The sequence below is a fragment of the Babylonia areolata genome, chromosome 7 (genome assembly GCF_041734735.1).
Source record: "Babylonia areolata isolate BAREFJ2019XMU chromosome 7, ASM4173473v1, whole genome shotgun sequence".
NCBI classification, from domain to species: Eukaryota; Metazoa; Mollusca; class Gastropoda; order Neogastropoda; family Buccinidae; genus Babylonia; species Babylonia areolata.
Window position 1 is genome coordinate 15,037,847 of NC_134882.1, and position 20,738 is coordinate 15,058,584.

A 20,738-nucleotide genomic window follows, 5' to 3' on the forward strand; every position below is an offset into this window, starting at 1 on the left:
CTCTGTGTGTGTGTCTTTTTGTTGATGGATACTTACATGGCGCCTATCTTCGGTCAGAGAGACCACACTCTGCCTGGGTAGAGCCGACTAACAGTTGCCTTCCCCCCCCCCCCGCCCCCCCGCCCATGCCTCCCCCCCCCACGCCACACCCACCCCCCACCCACCCCTTGATTTTGTAATGTTTCTTTGTTGCTTTGATTGCTTGCTTGCTTTCATGGTCCCTTCCTTCAAAGGTTTTGTGTTGCTGGTTTGATTTTTTTGTTCTCAGAAGCTTGTTCCTTTACAAGTTTTCGTTTATTTCCCTCGGGTGATGATGATGATGTTCATACTTACGTAGCGCTTATCCTCGGTCAGAGACCAACCCCTAAGAACTTTACAAACTCTGGGCGCTTATCATTTCGTTTCCTGTGTCATTCAGTCAGATTTCAGTCACGCGCGCGCACACACACACGCACGCACACATACACACACACACGCACGCACACATACACACACACACGCACGCACACACACACACACACACACACACACACACACACACACATGCAATGTTTTACGTGTATGACCGTTTTGTTTACTTACCCCGCCATGTAGGCAGTCATACTCCGTTTTCAGGGGATGTGCATCTTGGGTATGTTCTTGTTTCGATAACCCACATGGATTACAGGATCTTTAACGTGCGTATTTGATCTTCAGCGTGGGTAGACACTCGAAGGGGGGGTTAGGCACTGGCGGGTCTGCCACCATGTGCCACAAGGATCGAACTCAGGAAGCTCGGGCGAGAATCCAACGCTCTAACCATCTGACCACTGCACCCACCTGTCAAAATGCAACTAGACTGACACTCGCTAGTGGAAGTGATAAGTGAGGAGGTCAGGGGTTTGTGGTAACGTTTCTTCCTGTGTCTTCTTTGGCCGCTGGTCTTGATCTGAGTCCGTTTTCCTTTTGAACATTCAGTGTTTTGTTGTGCTTCGATTTAAGCTCTGGTTCTTTGTTGCAGTTTCATACTTTGTCTTGGGGAAATTCCTTTTCGTTTGGACAGCTGGTGTTTAGTTACACTTCGGGCTACATCTTGTTTTGTTGTGGGTTTGTTTCTTTGTTTGTTTGTTTTACATGTAAAACCAGTGTTTAATTACACTTTGAGTTAAATCAGGCTCTTTGTAGTAGTTTCAGCATACTTTGTCTGGAACAAGATTCCTTTTCGTTTTGACAGTGTTAAGTTATATACTTTGGGCTAAATGTTTTTTTGGTCATTTTTATCTCCTCTATTTTTCTTCAACACAGTCGCGCGCGCGCGCGCGCACACACACACACACACACACACACACACACACACACACACACACACACACACACAAGCCACTGACATACATTCTCCACAAGGACCTAAAGAGGGGGAGAGGGGCCGGGAAACAGGATGCGAATATTCGCATGCGAAGTCAGACGTTTCGCTCTCTCATGCGAAAGAAGAGTTTCGCAGCGAAGCTGGTACGAAATTCAGGTATGTGGACCATTACCCTGACACTACTGGTCAACGAGGCTGTAAGCACCATAATTTGATTTGATTTGATTTGACCATTGCCCGCAATACCCTGCAACGGCAGGAGCAGCACAGAAGCAGTATAGGTAGCAGCGTTACAGGGCCAGTGGTCCCGAAACTTGGTTTGGTCGTGTGTGTGTGGGGGGGGGGGACACCGCACCGCTGACAGCATCACCGAGATTTCTTGCGGCCGTGGAAAAGACTGGGCGAACGTGGCTCAATCTACAGATGATGTATGTGTGACTGTCTAAAGAGTGTGCCTGTTTTGTGAATGGTGTGTCGTCCGGCTTTGTTTTACAAGCCAGTGTTGCGACCTAGGGGGAACATTTGGTTTTGGTTGTTATCCCCCGTTTCTTTTGAAAGACCTTAGAGAAACGTAATTATTAGAAAGCGGTTGTTTCCATTTTAGGACTTTTCCCACTGACATGGTATCGAGCTTTGTCCAGCTTCTGTCTTTTTTTTTCTTTTCTTTTTTTCTCTTTTTTTTTTCTTTTTCTCTTTTTTTTTCTTTCTTTTTTTCTCTTTTTTGTTCTTTTTTTTCTCTCTTTTCTTTCTTTTTTCCTCTTTTTTTTCTTTCTTTTTTTCTTTTTTTCTTTTTTCTCTCTCTTTTTTTTCTTTCTCTCTTTTTTTTTTTTTTTTTTTTTTTTAGCATTGTATGCAGTTAATTGAATTTTACCTCTTCAGCCCAAAAAAGTAACTTTGAACGGGGTTGGATACTGATAAATGGAACTTTAGGAGATGGTATGAAGTGGGAGTAGAGGGGGGGGTGGGGGAGTGGACAGCTGGTTTTTGGATGATCGAAGGGGAATAAGAAAAGGAACGAAGGTAGTTCTGTTTGGTATTACCATGCATATTCATCATTAAATGTGTGTTGTTGTTTTTTGTTTGTTTGTTTTTTTTATACGCGAAGCTTAAACACTACCATATTTTATGGCCAATTAAAGTTGTTTCCTGTATCTTGAAAGGGTGAGTTTCATTGTTGGACTGAAGGAAGCGGAAGGAACATTGAGTCGTCACAAATATCAGCTGTTTAGGGAGTAGATTTCAAAGCGAATGGGTTCCTTCGCTGGTGAAATTTAAAAAAATCAAAAGAATAGTTTAGAATATTGGGGTTTATCGTGTATATGCATGTATATGAATGTGTATTGTGTGTGCGTGCGTTTATGTAAGTTTGTGCCTGCCTATGTGTGCGTATGTGTTAGGGTAGCTGTTAGATACACATGTATGTTAAAATGTATGTATGCAGTGTGTGTGTGTGGTGTCACATTTTGGTGTGTGTATGTAACATAGATATAATGTTTTATGTTAACAAAAGCGTTTTTTGTAAAGCACCTAGAGCAGATTTCTGGATAGTGTGCCATATAAGTATCCATTATTATTATTATTATTATTATTATTCCATAGCAGACTTGACTGATTTGTTGTGCCCGCGTGGTTGTGAAATAACGGGTTAAAAATGTTCGTTTGATATGGAGATTTTTTTTGATTTTTTTTTAAGCAAATAGTAATATTTGAGTGATGGGAAAGGGAATCGCTATCTCAGGCGTAATTTATTGGGGAATCTAGATAATTATGTTTGTATATGTGTGTCTGTGCGCGTGTGTGTGTTGTGCGAGCGCGTGTACACGTGCGTGTGTGTGTGTGTGTGTGCGTACGTGTGTGCATGCGTGTTTGTGTGCGTACGTGTGTGTGTGTGTGTGTGTGTGTGTGTGTGTACAGTGGGGGGCCAGGGATGCTCCTTTCCCTCAGGGCTGGACGGGGTGTACGACTCGACGCACGAGAGGGATCCCCTGACCTTCAACAGCAGCTACGTGTCCCCGTTCTGGGTGGACACCCAGTCCCACCTGTTTGAAAACCTCACCTTCGAGTGCAACTTTATCAATGGCAGCTACTACATCGCCAGGTAACAGCAACTCTCTTTGTCAGTAGCAGCTTCTACATCGCCAGGTAACAACTCCTCTCTTTGTCAATGGCAGCTTCTACATCGCCAGGTAACAACTCCTCTCTTTGTCAATAGCAGCTACTACATCGCCAGGTAACAAAAACTCTCTTTGTATTTGTATTTGTATTTCTTTTTATCACAACAGATTTCTCTGTGTGAAATTCGGGCTGTTCTCCCCAGGGAGAGCGCGTCGCTACACTACAGCGCCACCCATTTTTTTGGTATTTTTTTTCCTGCGTGCAGTTTTATTTGTTTTTCCTATCGCAGTGGATTTTTCTACAGAATTTTGTCAGGAACAACCCTTTTGTTGCCGTGGGTTCTTTTACGTGCGCTAAGTGCATGCTGCACGCGGGACCTCGGTTTATCGTCTCATCCGAATGACTAGCGTCCAGACCACCACTCAAGGTCTAGTGGAGGGGGAGAAGATATCGGCGGCTGAGCCGTGATTCGAACCAGTGCGCTCAGATTCTCTCGCTTCCTAGGCGGACGCGTTACCTCTAGGCCATCACTCCACTCAGTGGCAGCTACTACATCGCCAGGTGACAACAATACTCTTTGTCAATAGCAGCTACTGCATCGCCAGGTAAAAACAACTCTCTTTGTCGATAGCAGCTACTACATCGCCAGGTAACAACAACTCTTTGTCAATGGCGGCAGCTACTGCATCGCCAGGTAAAAACAACTCTCTTTGTCAGTGGCAGCTACTACATCGCCAGGTAACAACAACTCTCTTTGTCAGTGGCAGCTACTACATCGCCAGGTAACAACAACTCTTTGTCAATAGCAGCTACTATATCGCCAGGTAACAACAACTCTCTTTGTCAATGGCAGCTACTACATCGCCAGGTAACAACAACTCTCTTTGTCAGTGGCAGCTACTACATTGCCAGGTGACAACAACTCTCTTTCTCAATGGCAGCTACTACATCGCCAGGTAACAACAACTCTTTGTCAATGGCGGCAGCTACTACATCGCCAGTTAACAACAACTCTCTTTGTCAGTGGCGGCAGCTACTACATCGCCAGTTAACAACAACTCTCTTTGTCAATGGCTGCTACTCATCGCCAGGTAACAACTACTCTCTTTGTCAATGGCTGCTACTCATCGCCAGGTAACAACTCCTCTCTTTGTCAATGGCAGCTACTACATCGACAGGTAACAACTACTCTCTTTGTCAGTGGCAGCTACTACATAGCCATGTAACAGCAACTCTCTTTGTCAATAGCAGCTACTATATCGACAGGTAAGAACTACTCTTTGTCAATGGCAGCTACTACATCGCCAGGTAACAACAACTCTTTGTCAATAGCAGCTACTATATCGCCAGGTAACAACTACTCTCTTTGTCAATGGCAGCTACTACATCGCCAGGTAACAACAACTCTTTGTCAATAGCAGCTACTATATCGACAGGTAAGAACTACTCTCTTTGTCAGTGGCAGCTACTACATAGCCATGTAACAACAACTCTCTTTGTCAGTAGCAGCTACTACATCGCCAGGTAACAACTCCTCTCTTTGTCAATAGCAGCTACTACATCGCCAGGTAACAACAACTCTCTTTGTCAGTGGCAGCTACTACATCGCCAGGTAACAACAACTCTCTTTGTCAATGGCAGCTACTACATCGCCAGGTAACAACAACTCTCTTTGTCAATAGCAGCTACTACATCGCCAGGTAACAACAACTCTCTTTGTCAGTGGCAGCTACTACATCGCCAGTTAACAACTCTCTTTGTCAGTGGCAGCTACTACATCGCCAGGTAACAACAACTCTCTTTGTCAATAGCAGCTACTACATCGCCAGGTAACAACAACTCTCTTTGTCAATAGCAGCTACAATATCGCCAGGTAACAACAACTATCTTTGTCAGTGGCAGCTACTACGTCGCCAGGTAACAAGAACTCTCCGGTCCTTGTTAAAAAGCTACATTCAATATGGCCTTTGCCTTGCTATCTCTGTGACTGAGAACAAAAGGTGTGCGTGCGAAGATGATGATGATGGTGATATTGATGCTTATATTGTGCCTATCAGAGACCAAGTTCTAAGCGCGTTGCAAACACAGAGTCATTTGCGTAGCAGGCTGAGTAGAGATGACTGAGAGTTGCATGTGGGCGCTCATCATTCATTTCCTGTGCCATTTAGTCAGGTTTCAAATACACACACACACACACACACAGACTTTCTCTTTCTCTCTCTCTCTCTCATGGCAGCCATACTCTGATTGGGTGTGTGTGCATGCTGGGTATGTTTTTGTTTCCATCACCAACCGAACGCTGACATGGGACACAGGATCTTTAACGTAAGTATTCGATCTTCTGCGTGTGTATACACACGAAGGGGGTCGAGGCACAAGCAAGTCTGTATACGTACATACACTGACCTGGGGGATAGAGAGAGAGGGGGGGGGGGAGAGAGAGAGAGAGATTGGGAGAGGCATTGAGAGACACTGGGAGAGAATGAGAGAGAGAGACTGAAGCTTATCTTCATGACACAGGAAACGATGGATGAGGCCTGAAGGCATGTCACGCTTGGCTCTTCCCAGGTGGGCAGCCTGTTGTGAAAAAATAATGACTCCGTGTTTCTAAAGCGCTTTGAGCCTGAACTCTGAAACAGATGTGCGTTTGTCCGAACGCAGTGGCATCTTCTGTAGAATCTAAAACACTTTTTGTGTTTGTGTGTGTGTGTGTGTGTGTGTGTGTGTAGATAGACAGATGGATAGATAGCCTGCTTTTTCATTTGAAATAGTCCGTAATTTGTTGTGTACCTTGTATGTGCAGATCAGCAACTTCTATAACCATCTACACGGTGCCGTATTATATCTACACGTGTTGGATGTTCACTAAAATGTCCGACAACAAATTCGTGCAGTACCAAGGCACAAGTGAGTGTTTTCTCCACATTTGTATGTGTGTGTGTGTGTGTGTGTGTTGGCGTGCGTAATTGTGTATGACTGTTTTTACCCTGCGATGTAGGCAGCCATACTCCGCTTTCGGGGGCAAGCAAACATACAAAAACATGACATGTGTTTGTCACCAGCTAAGCTGGCCAGCGCTGCTAACCTGAACTACAAGATCTACCCCATCGCCTACGCCGTTTCCTCTGACCTCATCTGCGATGTCTCCGCCTTCACCGGAGACACTGTCAGCATGCTGGTCAAGCAAGGTAAGGACGGTATGGTTTAGCCCGGCACTGGAAAAGGTTCTGTACTGTAGACCTGTGTGTTCAGACCCTAAGGCACTGTAGGCCTGTGTGTGTTCAGACCTTAACGTATTGTAGGCCTGTGTGTGTTCAGACCTTAACGTACTGGAGGCCTGTGTGTGTTCAGACCTTAACGTATTGTAGGCCTGTGTGTGTTCAGACCTTAACGTATTGTAGGCCTGTGTGTGTTCAGACCTTAGCGTACTGTAGGCCTGTGTGTGTTCAGACCCTAACGTACTGTAGGCCTGTGTGTGTTCAGACCCTAAGGCACTGTAGGCCTGTGTGTGTTCAGACCTTAGCGTACTGTAGGCCTGTGTGTGTTCAGACCCTAACGTACTGGAGGCATGTAGGTTCAGGCTCTTAGGTACTGGAAGTCTGTATGTTCAGACCCTAATGTACTGCAGGCATGTGTGCCCAGACCCAGTGTACTGTGGACATGTGTGTTTAGATCTTAACGCTCTGTAGACCTGTGGGTTCAGGCCCTAGCGTACTGTAGGCCAGTGTCTTCGGACACTAACTTGCTGTAGGCCAGTGTGTTCAGGCCCTAACGTACTGTAGGCCAGTGTGTTCATACCCTAAAGTACTGTAGGCCTGTGTATTCAGACCCTAACGTACTCTAGGCCATTGTGTTCATACCCTAACGTACTGCAGGCCAGTGTGTTCATACACTAACGTACTGCGGGCCAGTGTGTTCATACCCTAGCGTACTGTAGGCCAGTGTGTTCATACCCTTACGTACTGTAGGCCAGTGTGTTCATACCCTTACGTACTGTAGGCCAGTGTGTTCATACCCTAACGTACTGTAGGCCAGTGTGTTCATACCCTTACGTACTGTAGGCCAGTGTGTTCATACCCTAACGTACTGTAGGCCGGTGTCTTCATACCCTAACGTACTGTAGGCCAGAGTGTTCAGACCCTAACGTACTGTAGGCCAGTGTATTCAGGCCCTAACGTACTGTAGGCCAGTGTGTTAATACCCTAACGTACTGTAGGCCAGTGTATTAATACCCTAACGTACTGGAGGTCAGTGTGTTCATACACTAACGTACTGTAGGTCAGTGTATTCAGGCCATAACGTACTGGAGGCCTGTGTTTTCACATCCTAACGTACTGGAGACCAGTGTGTTCAGACCCTAACGTACTGGAGACCAATGTGTTCAGACCCTAACGTATTGGAGGCGTGTCTGTTCAGACCCTAACGTACTGGAGACCAGTGTGTTCAGACCCTAACGTACTCGAGGCGTGTGTGTTCAGACCCTAACGTATTGGAGGCGTGTCTGTTCAGACCCTAACGTACTGGAGACCAGTGTGTTCAGACCCTAACGTACTCGAGGCGTGTGTGTTCAGACCCTAACGTACTGGAGGCGTGTGTGTTCAGGCCTATGTTGCCTAGCTGTGTAAAAGAATATCTCAAAAGGTGATTCAGCAGTTTTAAATAAAACATTTTCTTAATACTCGTGATCGTAACAGGTTCTGTCGTGCACATGTCTGGTCATTCATAGTTCGTGCCTCGACTGGTTCAGCCATTGAAAGCGTTCCAAAACCTAAAAGCTGATTGTGTAAACGTGCTCTTAACTCACTCAGTACGGCCAATCCTCTCTTCTCCTCTACACAGACCCCTCGGATGTCCAGTGGGTGTCTCAATGACCCAACCTTTAGCTTCCGTCGACAGAATTGTGGTATTCTTTGTCAACATTCACGTCTTCAGTATAAGAGCCTTCCGCTTGCAATATTTTGATGATGGTAATTGGGGTGAAACGCTGTTGACGCCGTCTCTTTCGCCGTCGTATGGAGAGAGTTAAACTAGTTCTCTAAGTGCTAGTTTAAACATCACCGATGCTCATAAACCGTTGAAACATTCTTCAACTGTATCCAAGACTGTCTCTCTTGATGCACAAAGTAGTTGCGGGAGCTGTTCCTCATGGTATTCTTGACAGCTTTCCCACAAACAGCAAAAGACACAAATTTACACTACCTCCAGTTCCTATCATTGATCTCTTTAAAGCCAAAGTCTTTTATACAGTGGTGGTTCATACTGGAGCAATTTGCCTTCCTCTTTAAAGCTGGAAACTAGCCATTTTAACTTAGAAGCTCTTTCAAAGAATATTTGTTTGAGACGATATAAAACAATCAAAATGAAAAAGCCATTCTTCTGAAGCAAAATTGTTCAATATCAAGCATTAGAATTCACAAACTGCAATGAAGATACACTTTTTTTTTCGCATGTTCATAAATTATATATTTATCTTTGTTGATGCACATTCATTAATTTGTGTCTTTATAATTCTGTGTATGCGTATGCCTATGTCAATATCTATGTTCTCTCGAGAGAGAGAGAGAGGGGGGGGGATATTAAATAATGAATCCAGGCTTAGATGTCTTCGTTTTTCCATAAAGTAATGGAGAAAACACCAGAAAACAGTCTTTAAAAACTGTATATATATATGTGTGTGTGTGTGTGTGTGTGTGTGTGTGTGTGTGTGTGTGTAGAGAGTTATATATTTATTTATTCATTCATTTGTGTATAAGCATGTACGTACGTTTGTGTGTGCTCCCTATTTAAGGAATTGTATTCATCTTTTCTTGTCATTATGCTCTTTTTTCTTTCTTTCTTTCTTTTTTTTCTTTGCCCTGAGGGCAGGATGTAAAAAAAAAAAAAGGCATGTCTTTGTTTATTCCACACTTGACTCCGCTGTACACCAGTGACACATACAGAGAGTGTGTGTGTGTGTGTGTGTGTGTGTGTGCGTGTGTGCGTGCGTGCGCGCGCGTGTGTTCGGACAGGCACGGGAGAATCGGAGAAGACCAGCTGCCCGGTGTCGCTGTGGGGCAAGTATGTGTACTCGCTGACGGACTCGTCGGGCAGCACGTTCTGTAGCTTCAACTCGTGGCTGGACATCTGCACCGACACCTCCGCCCCCACCGTCAACACCACACTATGCACCGACACCACCCTCTACTCTGGTCAGTGGTGGTGGTGGTGGTGCTGGTGGTGGTGGTGGTGATAGGGACGATGATAATGATGATGATGATGATGATGGCGGTGATGGTAGCAATAATAATGATTCGAAGAAGGAGAAGAGTCACCATCATCATCAACGTCTTAATACTACTGATATAATATTGATGATAACAATACCGATACTACCACCACAAATTATTATTATTATTATTATAGTAATAATAATAATGATAATAATAATAATGAAATGATAACGGTGATGGTGGTGGTGATAGGGACGATGATGATGATGATGATGATGGCGGTGATGGTAGCAATAATAATGATTTGAAGAAGGAGAAGAGTCACCATCATCATCAACGTCTTAATACTACTGATATAATATTGATGATAACAATACCGATACTACCTCCACAAATGATTATTATTATTATTATAGTAATAATAATGATGATAATAATAATGAAATGATAACGGTGATGGTGGTGGTGATGATAAGGATGACGATGATGATAACGATGGTCATAATGGTGCATATGACATATTTGATACATACATCATAATATTGCTACTACTACTACTACTACTACTAATAATAATAATGATAATAATAATAATAATAACGATAATAATGATGATCATAATAATAATAATAATAATAATAATGATATTTACAACAACAATAATGATAATGATAATAATCATAATATATAATGATGATGATAATAATATATGATAACGTTGGTGATAATGATGATGATGATGCATATGACATGACATATAATACATATATATTATCATGATAATAGATACTACTACTACTACTACTACTACTAATACTAATACTAATGATAATGAAAATGAAAATATATCATTATGATAATGACCCTATGTTAACTATGATGGTGATGATGATGATAACGATGGTCATAATGATGATAATGATAGATTTGATGACAATGACGATGATGATGGCGGTGATGGTGACATATAACGATAAAGATGCTAAACCATGATGATGATAACGATGATGGTGTGTACAACAACAAGAACAACAACGACGACGATGACGATGACGACGACGACGACGACGATGATGATGATGATGATGAAGACGATGTGAGTGCTGACTGTCCACCAGCTGCCGGCAACCTGTACTGCCTGTTCTCCATGACGGACAGTGCCACCAGCGACACCTACGTTTACCTGTACAACGGCGACACCACTGTGGACTCCAGCACCACCTACCGCTTCACCTGTGTGGTCAGTGCTGGGTTGGGTTGGGTTGGGTTGGGTTGTACTGTGTTGTGTTGTGCTGTGTTGTGTTGTGCTGTGTTGTGTTGTGTTGTGCTGTGTTGTGTTGTGTTGTGTTGTGTTTTATGTTGTACTGTGTTGTGTTGTGTTGTGTTGTGTTGTGTTGCACTGTGTTGTGCTGTGCTGTGCTGTGCTGTGCTGTGCTGTGCTGTGCTGTGTTGTGTTGTGTTGTGCTGTGCTGTGCTGTGCTGTGCTGTGTTGTGCTGTGCTGTGCTGTGCTGTGTTGTGTTGCACTGTGTTGTGTTGTGCTGTGTTGTGTTGTGTTGTGTTGTGCTGTGTTGTGTTGTGCTGTGTTGTGTTGCGTTGTGTTGTGTTGTGCTGTGCTGTGTTGTGCTGTGTTGTGTTGCACTGTGTTGTGTTGTGTTGTGTTGTACTGTGTTGTGTTGCATTGTGTTGTGTTGTGTTGTGCTGTGCTGTGCTGTGTTGTGTTGTGCTGTGTTGTGTTGCACTGTGTTGTGTTGTACTGTGTTGTGTTGTGCTGTGCTGTGCTGTGCTGTGTTGTCTTGTGCTGTGCTGTGTTGTGTTGTGCTGTGCTGTGCTGTGTTGTGTTGCACTGTGTTGTGTTGTGTTGTGTTGTGTTGCACTGTGTTGTGTTGTGCTGTGCTGTGCTGTGCTGTGTTGTGTTGCACTGTGTTGTGTTGTGTTGTGTTGTACTGTGTTGTGTGCGTTGTGTTGTGTTGTGCTGTGTTGTGTTGTGTTGTGTTCTGCTGTGTTGTGTTGTACTGTGCTGTGTTGTGCTGTGTTGTGTTGCACTGTGTTGTGTTGCACTGTGTTGTGTTGCACTGTGTTGTGTTGCGTTGTGTTGTGTTGTGCTGTGTTGTGTTGTGTTGTGTTGTGCTGTGTTGTGTTGTGTTGTGCTGTGTTGTGCTGTGTTGCACTGTGTTGTGTTGTGTTGTGTTGCACTGTGTTGTGTTGTGCTGTGTTGTGTTGTACTGTGCTGTGTTGTGTTGTGTTGCACTGTGTTGTGTTGTGCTGTGTTGTGTTGTGTTGTGTTGCACTGTGTTGTGTTGCGTTGTGCTGTGTTGTGTTGTGCTGTGCTGTGTTGTGTTGTGCTGTGCTGTGTTGTGTTGTGCTGTGCTGTGTTGTGTTGCACTGTGTTGTGTTGTGTTGTGTTGCACTGTGTTGTGTTGTGCTGTGTTGTGTTGTACTGTGCTGTGTTGTGTTGTGTTGTGTTGTGCTGTGCTGTGTTGTGTTGTACTGTGTTGTGTTGCACTGTGTTGTGTTGTGTTGTGTTGCACTGTGTTGCGTTGCGTTGTGTTGTGTTGTGTTGTACTGTGTTGTGTTGCACTGTGTTGTGTTGTGTTGCACTGTGTTGTGTTGTACTGTGTTGTGTTGTGTTGTGTTGTGTTGTACTGTGTTGTGTTGCGTTGTGCTGTGTTGTGTTGTGTTGCACTGTGTTGTGTTGTGCTGTGTTGTGTTGTGCTGTGTTGTGTTGTACTGTGTTGTGTTGCGTTGTGTTGTGTTGTGCTGTGCTGTGCTGTGTTGTGTTGCACTGTGTTGTGTTGTGTTGTACTGTGTTGTGTTGCGTTGTGTTGTGTTGTGCTGTGTTGTGTTGTGTTGTGCTGTGTTGTGTTGTACTGTGCTGTGTTGTGTTGTGCTGTGCTGTGTTGTGTTGCACTGTGTTGTGTTGCACTGTGTTGTGTTGTACTGTGTTGTGTTGCACTGTGTTGTGTTGTGTTGTGTTGTGTTGTACTGTGTTCTGTTGTGTTGTGCTGTGTTGTGTTGTGTTGTGCTGTGTTGTGTTGTACTGTGCTGTGTTGTGTTGTGTTGTGCTGTGTTGTGTTGCACTGTGTTGTGTTGTGTTGCACTGTGTTGTGTTGCACTGTGTTGTGTTGTGTTGTGTTGTGTTGCACTGTGTTGTGTTGTGCTGTGTTGTGTTGTGCTGTGTTGTGTTGCACTGTGTTGTGTTGTGTTGTGCTGTGTTGTGTTGTACTGTGTTGTGTTGTGTTGTACTGTGTTGTGTTGTGTTGTACTGTGTTGTGCTGTGCTGTGTTGTGTTGTGTTGCACTGTGTTGTGTTGTGTGTTGTGTTGTGTTGTGTGTTGCACTGTGTTGTGCTGTGCTGTGCTGTGTTGTGTTGTGTTGCACTGTGTTGTGTTGCACTGTGTTGTGTTGTACTGTGTTGTGTTGTGTTGTGTTGTGTTGTGTTGTGTTGCACTGTGTTGTGTTGTACTGTGTTGTGTTGTGTTGTGTTGTGTTGTACTGTGTTCTGTTGTGCTGTGCTGAGTTGTGCTGTGCTGTGTTGTGCTGTGTTGTGTTGCACTGTGTTGTGTTGTGTTGTGCTGTGTTGTGTTGCACTGTGTTGTGTTGCACTGTGTTGTGTTGTGCTGTGTTGTGCTGTGTTGTGTTGCACTGTGTTGTGTTGTGTTGTGCTGTGTTGTGTTGCACTGTGTTGTGTTGCACTGTGTTGTGTTGTGCTGTGTTGTGTTGTGTTGCACTGTGTTGTGTTGTGTTGTGTTGTGTTGTGTTGCACTGTGTTGTGTTGTGTTGTGCTGTGTTGTGTTGCACTGTGTTGTGTTGTATTACCACTGTGGACTCCAGCACCACCTACCGCTTCATCTGTGTGGTCAGTGTTGTGTTGGGTTGGGTTGTGTTGTGTTGTACTGTGTTGTGTTGTATCGTGTTGCGTTGGGTTATGTTGCTCCGTGTTGTATTGTGTTTTATGTTGTACTTTGTTTTGTTGTGTTTTATGTTGTACCGTGTTGTGTTTTATGTTGTACCGTGTTGTGTTTTATGTTGTACCGTGTTGTGTTTTATGTTGTACCGTGTTGTGTTTTATGTTGTACCGTGTTGTGTTTTATGTTGCCCCTTGTTGTGTTTTATGTTGCCCCTTGTTGTGTTTTATGTTGTACCGTGTTGTGTTTTATGTTGCCCCTTGTGTTTTATGTTGTACCGTGTTGTGTTTTATGTTGTACTGTGTTGTGTTTTATGTTGCCCCTGTGTTGTGTTTTATGTTGTACCGTGTTGTGTTTTATGTTGTACCGTGTTGTGTTTTATGTTGTACTGTGTTGTGTTTTATGTTGCCCCTTGCTGTGTTTTATGTTGCCCCTTGTTGTGTTTTATGTTGCACTGTGTTGTGTTTTATGTTGTACTTTGTTGTGTTTTATGTTGCACTGTGTTGTGTTCATGTTGTATCGTGTTGTGTTTTATGTTGCGTTGTGTTTTATGTTGCGTTGGGTTGTGTTTTATATTGTACCGTGTTGTGTTTTATGTTGCACTGTGTTGTGTTTTATGTTGCGCTGGTTGAGTTTTATGTTGCCCCGTGTTGTGTTTTATGTTGCCCCGTGTTGTGTTTTATGTTGTACCGTGTTCTGTTGCATTACGTTGCGATGTACTGTGGTGTGTTTTATGTTGTAGCGTGTTGTGTTATGGCGTGTTCTGTTGTATGTAAGTATGTTGCCCTGTATTGTGTTGTATTACCTCTGTGGACTCCAGCGCCAGCTGCCGCTTCATCTGTGCGGTCGATGATGTGGGGGGGTTGCCTCGTGTTGTGCTGCACCGTGTTGTGTTGTGTAATGTTGTACCGTGTTGTGTTGTGTTGTATTTTCTGATGTTGCACTGCCTTGTGTTGTATTGTGTGTTAGCCTAAACTAGGAATCGGGGAGCTGCCGTAGGAGAATCGGTTAATATATATATATATATAGATATATGATAAATATATATTAACCGATTCTCCTACGGCAGCTCCCCGATTCCTAGTTTTTTAGGCTAACCAACTCAGTAAAACAGTGACGTCACGAGTGGTGGTGGTGGTGGTGGTGGTGGTTGCAGCTGATGAAGTACTCGAGCAGTGTGACCTACATGACGCAGTACCCCAACGAGTGTCTGGACTCCTCCTCACAGAATTCCACCTACATAGCCACTTCCCCCGGTGGAGTCTACACCATGTATGCCAATGGTAGGTGTACACATGTTTTGTTTGTTTGTTGTTGGGTTTGTTTGTTTGTTTTGTTTTGTTTTTTTTGTATTTTCCCTTGTCCTTATGCTGCGAATGTTGTGTGCTAGGTATCATATGTTGGAGCACATGAAATCTTTCCCGTAGGGATGCGGGAGGCTCTGCTCTTTTCAGTGCAGTGTATTTAATAGTGTCCCCCCCACCATCTCGAAACCTTGTGCTAGAAATTTCTTCTTTTCTGTCAGCCTGGTCTCTTGTCTTCTCTTTCTTTCCTCTCTTTCTCAGTCTCTGCCTTGTTGGTCCACTCACCTGTTTAAAAAAAAAGCCTTCAGTATGTTTGTCTTTTTCTTTTTTCTTGGCTTTGGTAAGTGGGAATTCTTAATATGCTGTGTTTGGCTTTGTTTTTTTGTTGTTGTTGTTGTTTTTGACTCACTTGTGTAAACAAAGTGAGTCTATGTTTTAACCCGGTGTTCGGTTGTCTGTGTGTGTGTGTGCGTGTGTGTCCGTGGTAAACTTTAACATTGACATTTTCTCTGCAAAAACTTTATCAGTTGACACCAAATTTGGCATAAAAATAGGAAAAATTCAGTTCTTTCCAGTCATCTTGTTTAAAACAATATTGCACCTCTGGGATGGGCACACACACACAAAAAAAATGAAGCCTAATTATATGCAAACTGCATTTACTGTAATATTTATATTTTTTGTATTCTCTAAACTTGGCACTTTGATCTGATATTCTGACCCAACAAGAGCAATCATTATTATCATTTTTTGTTCAAACAGGAACTTCTTTTGCTAAGCATGGAAGTTTTATTTATTTTGCAAACGTTTTGGTGCAGATGGTAAAAAAAAAATTTTTTTAAAAAAGGAAATTACTCTGTGATTAATGCTAGGGGACTTAATTTGCTTTTAAACTGATATTTCTCATCTTAAACATTACATTTTGAAATTATACTCAATACGTAAAAAGCCTGGATTTTTTTTATTTTTTTTTTTAAGTGTATCACAAGTGAGTCTTGAGAGCCTTGCCTCTCTTGTTTTTTTGTATTTTCCCTTGTCCTTACGCTGCGAATGTTGCGTGCTAGGTATCATATGTTGGAGCACATGAAATCTTTCCCGTAGGGATGCGGGAGGCTCTGCTCTTTTCAGTGCAGTGTATTTAATAGTGTCCCCCCCACCATCTCGAAACCTTGTGCTAGAAATTTCTTCTTTTCTGTCAGCCTGGTCTCTTGTCTTCTCTTTCTTTCCTCTCTTTCTCAGTCTCTGCCTTGCTGGTCCACTCACCTGTTTAAAAAATTTTTTTTAAAAGCCTTCACTATGTTTGTCTTTTTCTTTTTTCTTGGCTTTGGTAAGTGGGAATTCTTAACTCTTTCCATACGAACGGCGAAAGAGACGACGTTAACAGCGTTTCACCCCAATTACCATCATCAAAATATTGCAAGCGGAACGCTCTTATACTGAAGACGTGAATGTTGACAAAGAATACCACAATTCTGACGACGGAAGCTAAAGGTTGGGTCATTCAGACACCCACTGGACATCCGACGGGTCTGTGTAGAGGAGAAGAGAAGACTGGCCGTACTGAGTGAGTTAATATGCTGTGCTTGGTTTTGTTTTTTTTGTTGTTGTTGTTTTTTGACTCACTTGTGTAAACAAAGTGAGTCTATGTTTTAACCCGGTGTTCGGTTGTCTGTGTGTGTGTGTGCGTGTGTGTCCGTGGTAAACTTTAACATTGACATTTTCTCTGCAAAAACTTTATCAGTTGACACCAAATTTGGCATAAAAATAGGAAAAATTCAGTTCTTTCCAGTCATCTTGTTTAAAACAATATTGCACCTCTGGGATGGGCACACACACAAAAAAAATGAAGCCTAATTATATGCAAACTGCATTTACTGTAATATTTATATTTTTTGTATTCTCTAAACTTGGCACTTTGATCTGATATTCTGACCCAACAAGAGCAATCATTATTATCATTTTTTGTTCAAACAGGAACTTCTTTTGCTAAGCATGGAAGTTTTATTTATTTTGCAAACGTTTTGGTGCAGATGGTAAAAAAAAAAAAAAAAAAAAAAGGAAATTACTCTGTAATTAATGCTAGGGGACTTAATTTGCTTTTAAACTGATCTTTCTCATCTTAAACATTACATTTTGAAATTATACTCAATACGTAAAAAGCTTGGATTTTTTTTTTTTTTTAAGTGTATCACAAGTGAGTCTTGAGAGCCTTGCCTCTCTTGTTTTTTGTATTTTCCCTTGTCCTTACGCTGCGAATGTTGTGTGCTAGGTATCATATGTTGGAGCACATGAAATCTTTCCCGTGGGGATGCCGGAGGCTCTGCTCTTTTCAGTGCAGTGTATTTAATAGTGTCCCCCCACCATCTCGAAGCCTTGTGCTAGAAATTTCTTCTTTTCTGTCAGCCTGGTCTCTTGTCTTCTCTTTCTTTCCTCTCTTTCTCAGTCTCTGCCTTGTTGGTCCACTCACCTGTTTAAAAAAAAGCCTTCAGTATGTTTGTTTTTTTCTTTTTTCTTGGCTTTGGTAAGTGGGAATTCTTAATATGCTGTGTTTGGTTGTTGTTGTTGTTTTAATTGCGTTAAGGACATGTAAGTTGCCCGTTGCTTTTTTTTCTCCGCGTGTGTGTGTGTGTTAGTGTGTGTGTGTGTGTGTGTGTGTGTGTGTGTGTGTGTGTGTGTGTGTGATGACATATAATTTTGTGTGGAATGTATACCCGTGATTATGTATAGTCAGTTCCGACATGTTTTAAGCATACCTGTGTGTATTTCTGTACAGACAAAACTGCAACGAAACGTTCGAAAAAAAAAAAAAGTTCATAATTTCGCCTGATTAAACCAAGTCATAACTTCTGGGCAAACTATATGCTATATTGAGCGACGTTTCGTCCGTAATTTTGTTCTTGGGTTGGTGGTGATGGAGGTGGATAGCATTACCTTTACTAGTTTTAGGGGGGTGGTGGTGGAGGTGGATAGCATTACCTTTACTAGTTTTTGGGGTGGTGGTGGAGGTGGATAGCATTACCTTTACTAGTTTTTGGGGTGGTGATGGAGGTGGATAGCATTACCTTTACTAGTTTTTGGGGTGGTGGTGGAGGTGGATAGCATTACCTTTACTAGTTTTTGGGGTGGTGGTGGAGGTGGATAGCATTACCTTTAATATGTTTGTGGGGTGGTGGTGGAGGTGGATAGCATTACCTTTACTAGTTTTTGGGGTGGTGGTGGAGGTGGATAGCATTACCTTTACTAGTTTTTGGGGTGGTGGTGGAGGTGGATAGCATTACCTTTACTAGTTTTTGGGGTGGTGATGGAGGTGGATAGCATTACCTTTACTAGTTTTTGGGGTGGTTATGGAGGTGGATAGCATTACTTTTACTTGTTTTCTGTGACCGCACGTGTTGGAATCAAGCTTTATATATATATATATATATATATATATATATGTATATATATATATATGTATATATATATATATATATATATATATATATATATATATATTATAGCCATCAAATCTATTGATATAGATGAAAGGAATTTAAGTACGAATTTGTTGTTCTGATTGAGATCTGGCGGCGTAAAAATAAGTTTCCACTATCATCAATCTTATATTCCAGTATAAAATAAATAGAATATTATTTCTTTTGCTCTTACTGTTACATCGGATTATCATGATTTATCATGTGGTTTAGTCGTAACGTTTTGTTGTCACAATACAACGAGCAGCGTGAAATAGAAATTGATGGATGATGAGAGTTTTTCAGTGTGTGTCATATTGTTCTGTTCTGTGTGTTTCAGTGAGAGAGTGTGTGACATATTGTTCTGTTCTGTGTGTTTCAGTGAGACAGTGTGTGACATATTGTTCTGTTCTGTTCTGTGTGTTTCAGTGAGACAGTGTGTGACATATTGTTCTGTTCTGTGTGTTTCAGTGAGACAGTGTGTGACATATTGTTCTGTGTGTTTCAGTGAGACAGTGTGTGACATATTGTTCTGTTCTGTTCTGTGTGTTTCAGTGAGACAGTGTGTGACATATTGTTCTGTTCTGTGTGTTTCAGTGAGACAGTGTGTGACATATTGTTCTGTTCTGTGTGTTTCAGTGAGACAGTGTGTGACATATTGTTCTGTTCTGTGTGTTTCAGTGAGACAGTGTGTGACATATTGTTCTGTGTGTTTCAGTGAGACAGTGTGTGACATGTTGTTCTGTTGTGTTCTGTGTGTTTCAGTGAGACAGTGTGTGACATATTGTTCTGTTCTGTGTGTTTCAGTGAGACAGTGTGTGACATATTGTTCTGTTCTGTGTGTTTCAGTGAGACAGTGTGTGACATATTGTTCTGTTCTGTGTGTTTCAGTGAGACAGTGTGTGACATATTGTTCTGTTCTGTGTGTTTCAGTGAGACAGTGTGTGACATATTGTTCTGTTCAGTGTGTTTCAGTGAGACAGTGTGTGACATATTGTTCTGTTCACTGTGTTTCAGTGAGACAGTGTGTGACATATTGTTCTGTTCAGTGTGTTTCAGTGAGACAGTGTGTGACATATTGCTCTGTTCAGTGTTTTTCAGTGAGACAGTGTGTGACATATTGTTCTGTTCTGTGTGTTTCAGTGAGACAGTGTGTGACATATTGTTCTGTGTGTTTCAGTGAGACAGTGTGTGACATATTGTTCTGTTCTGTGTGTTTCAGTGACTTGCCGTAAGTACTCCTGCAGCATGGCCACTTCCACCTTCCTGTTTCACACTGAACAAGGGAACCCAGGCCTCCTGGACTGATGCCCGCTTAATCAATCCAACTTGGGAATCATTCAACACACACACACACACACACACACACACACACACACACACACACACACACACACACACACACAATTTGCGCCCGCATGCAATACACACACACATACACGCGCGCGCGTGAACACTTATGCAACACACACACACACACAAGGCAACGAAATCATAACAGCGAATAATGGTACCAGTGAATATGTTAGTCATGTGTCAAGGTTGTGTGTAGCTGTTGAAATGAAAAAAAAACCCAGTTGTAACGTGTTATTTTTGCACGGAGAGGGGGTCTTTAATCTTCCTACTAATGTCCACCCGTTTGCTGTTGAAGTCTGAGAAAAGGTGAGTTCCGTCTTGATGAGTGGACATGATTCTGTGGGACTTCTACAGTCAGCTATGTACAGAGTGAAAAGAAAGGGTAACAGCGCTGTTCCCTGGGGTGCACCAGTATTAGTGTATAAAATACTGGAAACAGCGTTTTTGATTTTAACAAATTGGGGTCTGTTAGTGATGTAGTCCAAAATCCATAACAATATCAGAGAATTAACTTTATTTATTTGGGTTTGTGTGTGTGTGTGTGTTTTTTTTGTTTTTGTTTTTTGTTGTTGTTGTTGTTTTTTATTTGGGGGGGGGGCGGTTTAGCAAGAAGGCGGGGCTTAATACTGTTCAATGCTTTTGAGAAATCAAACATCATCAGACAGATAATATATGCATGCCTGTGTGCGTTATCCAAAAAAATACAGCATAGTGCCATCAACATTTCTGTTTCTCCTTTAAGCATATTGTAGCGGGTCTAAAAAATCATTCACAAATCCCAGCAAGTGAATTGAAACAACTCTGTCATATTATTTCATAATGGCACATGTTAGAGGCACAGGGCGGAGGTCATTCATGCACTGAAGTTTTCACGGGGACAGGATCACCACCAGATGTTTTCCAAACGCGGGAAGTAGCTTACACTGTGTCAAAGATTGATTTCAAAATTGTCGTTAAAAATATTTTTTGTAAATTTGAGGGTATTTTGATGTCCGGACCAGCTTGTTTTTTGTTTGTTGGTTGTTGTTTTTTGTTGTTGTTGTTGTTGTTTT

The 20,738-nt window shown here is 42.4% G+C and overlaps 1 protein-coding gene across 1 annotated transcript; it reads left to right on the top strand.

The window, feature by feature from the left end:
- Positions 1 to 1,431: 1,431 nt before the first annotated feature.
- Positions 1,432 to 19,638, top strand: LOC143284349 (uncharacterized). Its single transcript, XM_076591059.1, has 8 exons — positions 1,432 to 1,501; positions 3,260 to 3,443; positions 6,264 to 6,367; positions 6,523 to 6,648; positions 9,469 to 9,648; positions 10,788 to 10,909; positions 14,731 to 14,857; positions 19,553 to 19,638. Exons 1-8 carry the CDS (start codon positions 1,432 to 1,434, stop codon positions 19,636 to 19,638), a joined length of 999 nt encoding a protein of 332 aa, XP_076447174.1.
- Positions 19,639 to 20,738: the final 1,100 nt, after the last annotated feature.

What these genes read in the sequence shown, in the direction of transcription:
- LOC143284349 (XM_076591059.1), top strand. Translation starts at nt 1,432, where the DNA reads ATGCGAAGTCAGACGTTTCGCTCTCTCATGCGAAAGAAGAGTTTCGCA. An exon ending in GAAGCTGGTACGAAATTCAG is followed by an intron (nt 1,502 to 3,259) that starts GTATGTGGACCA and finishes GTGTGTGTACAG; the next exon opens with TGGGGGGCCAGGGATGCTCC. An exon ending in CTACACCATGTATGCCAATG is followed by an intron (nt 14,858 to 19,552) that starts GTAGGTGTACAC and finishes TGTGTGTTTCAG; the next exon opens with TGACTTGCCGTAAGTACTCC.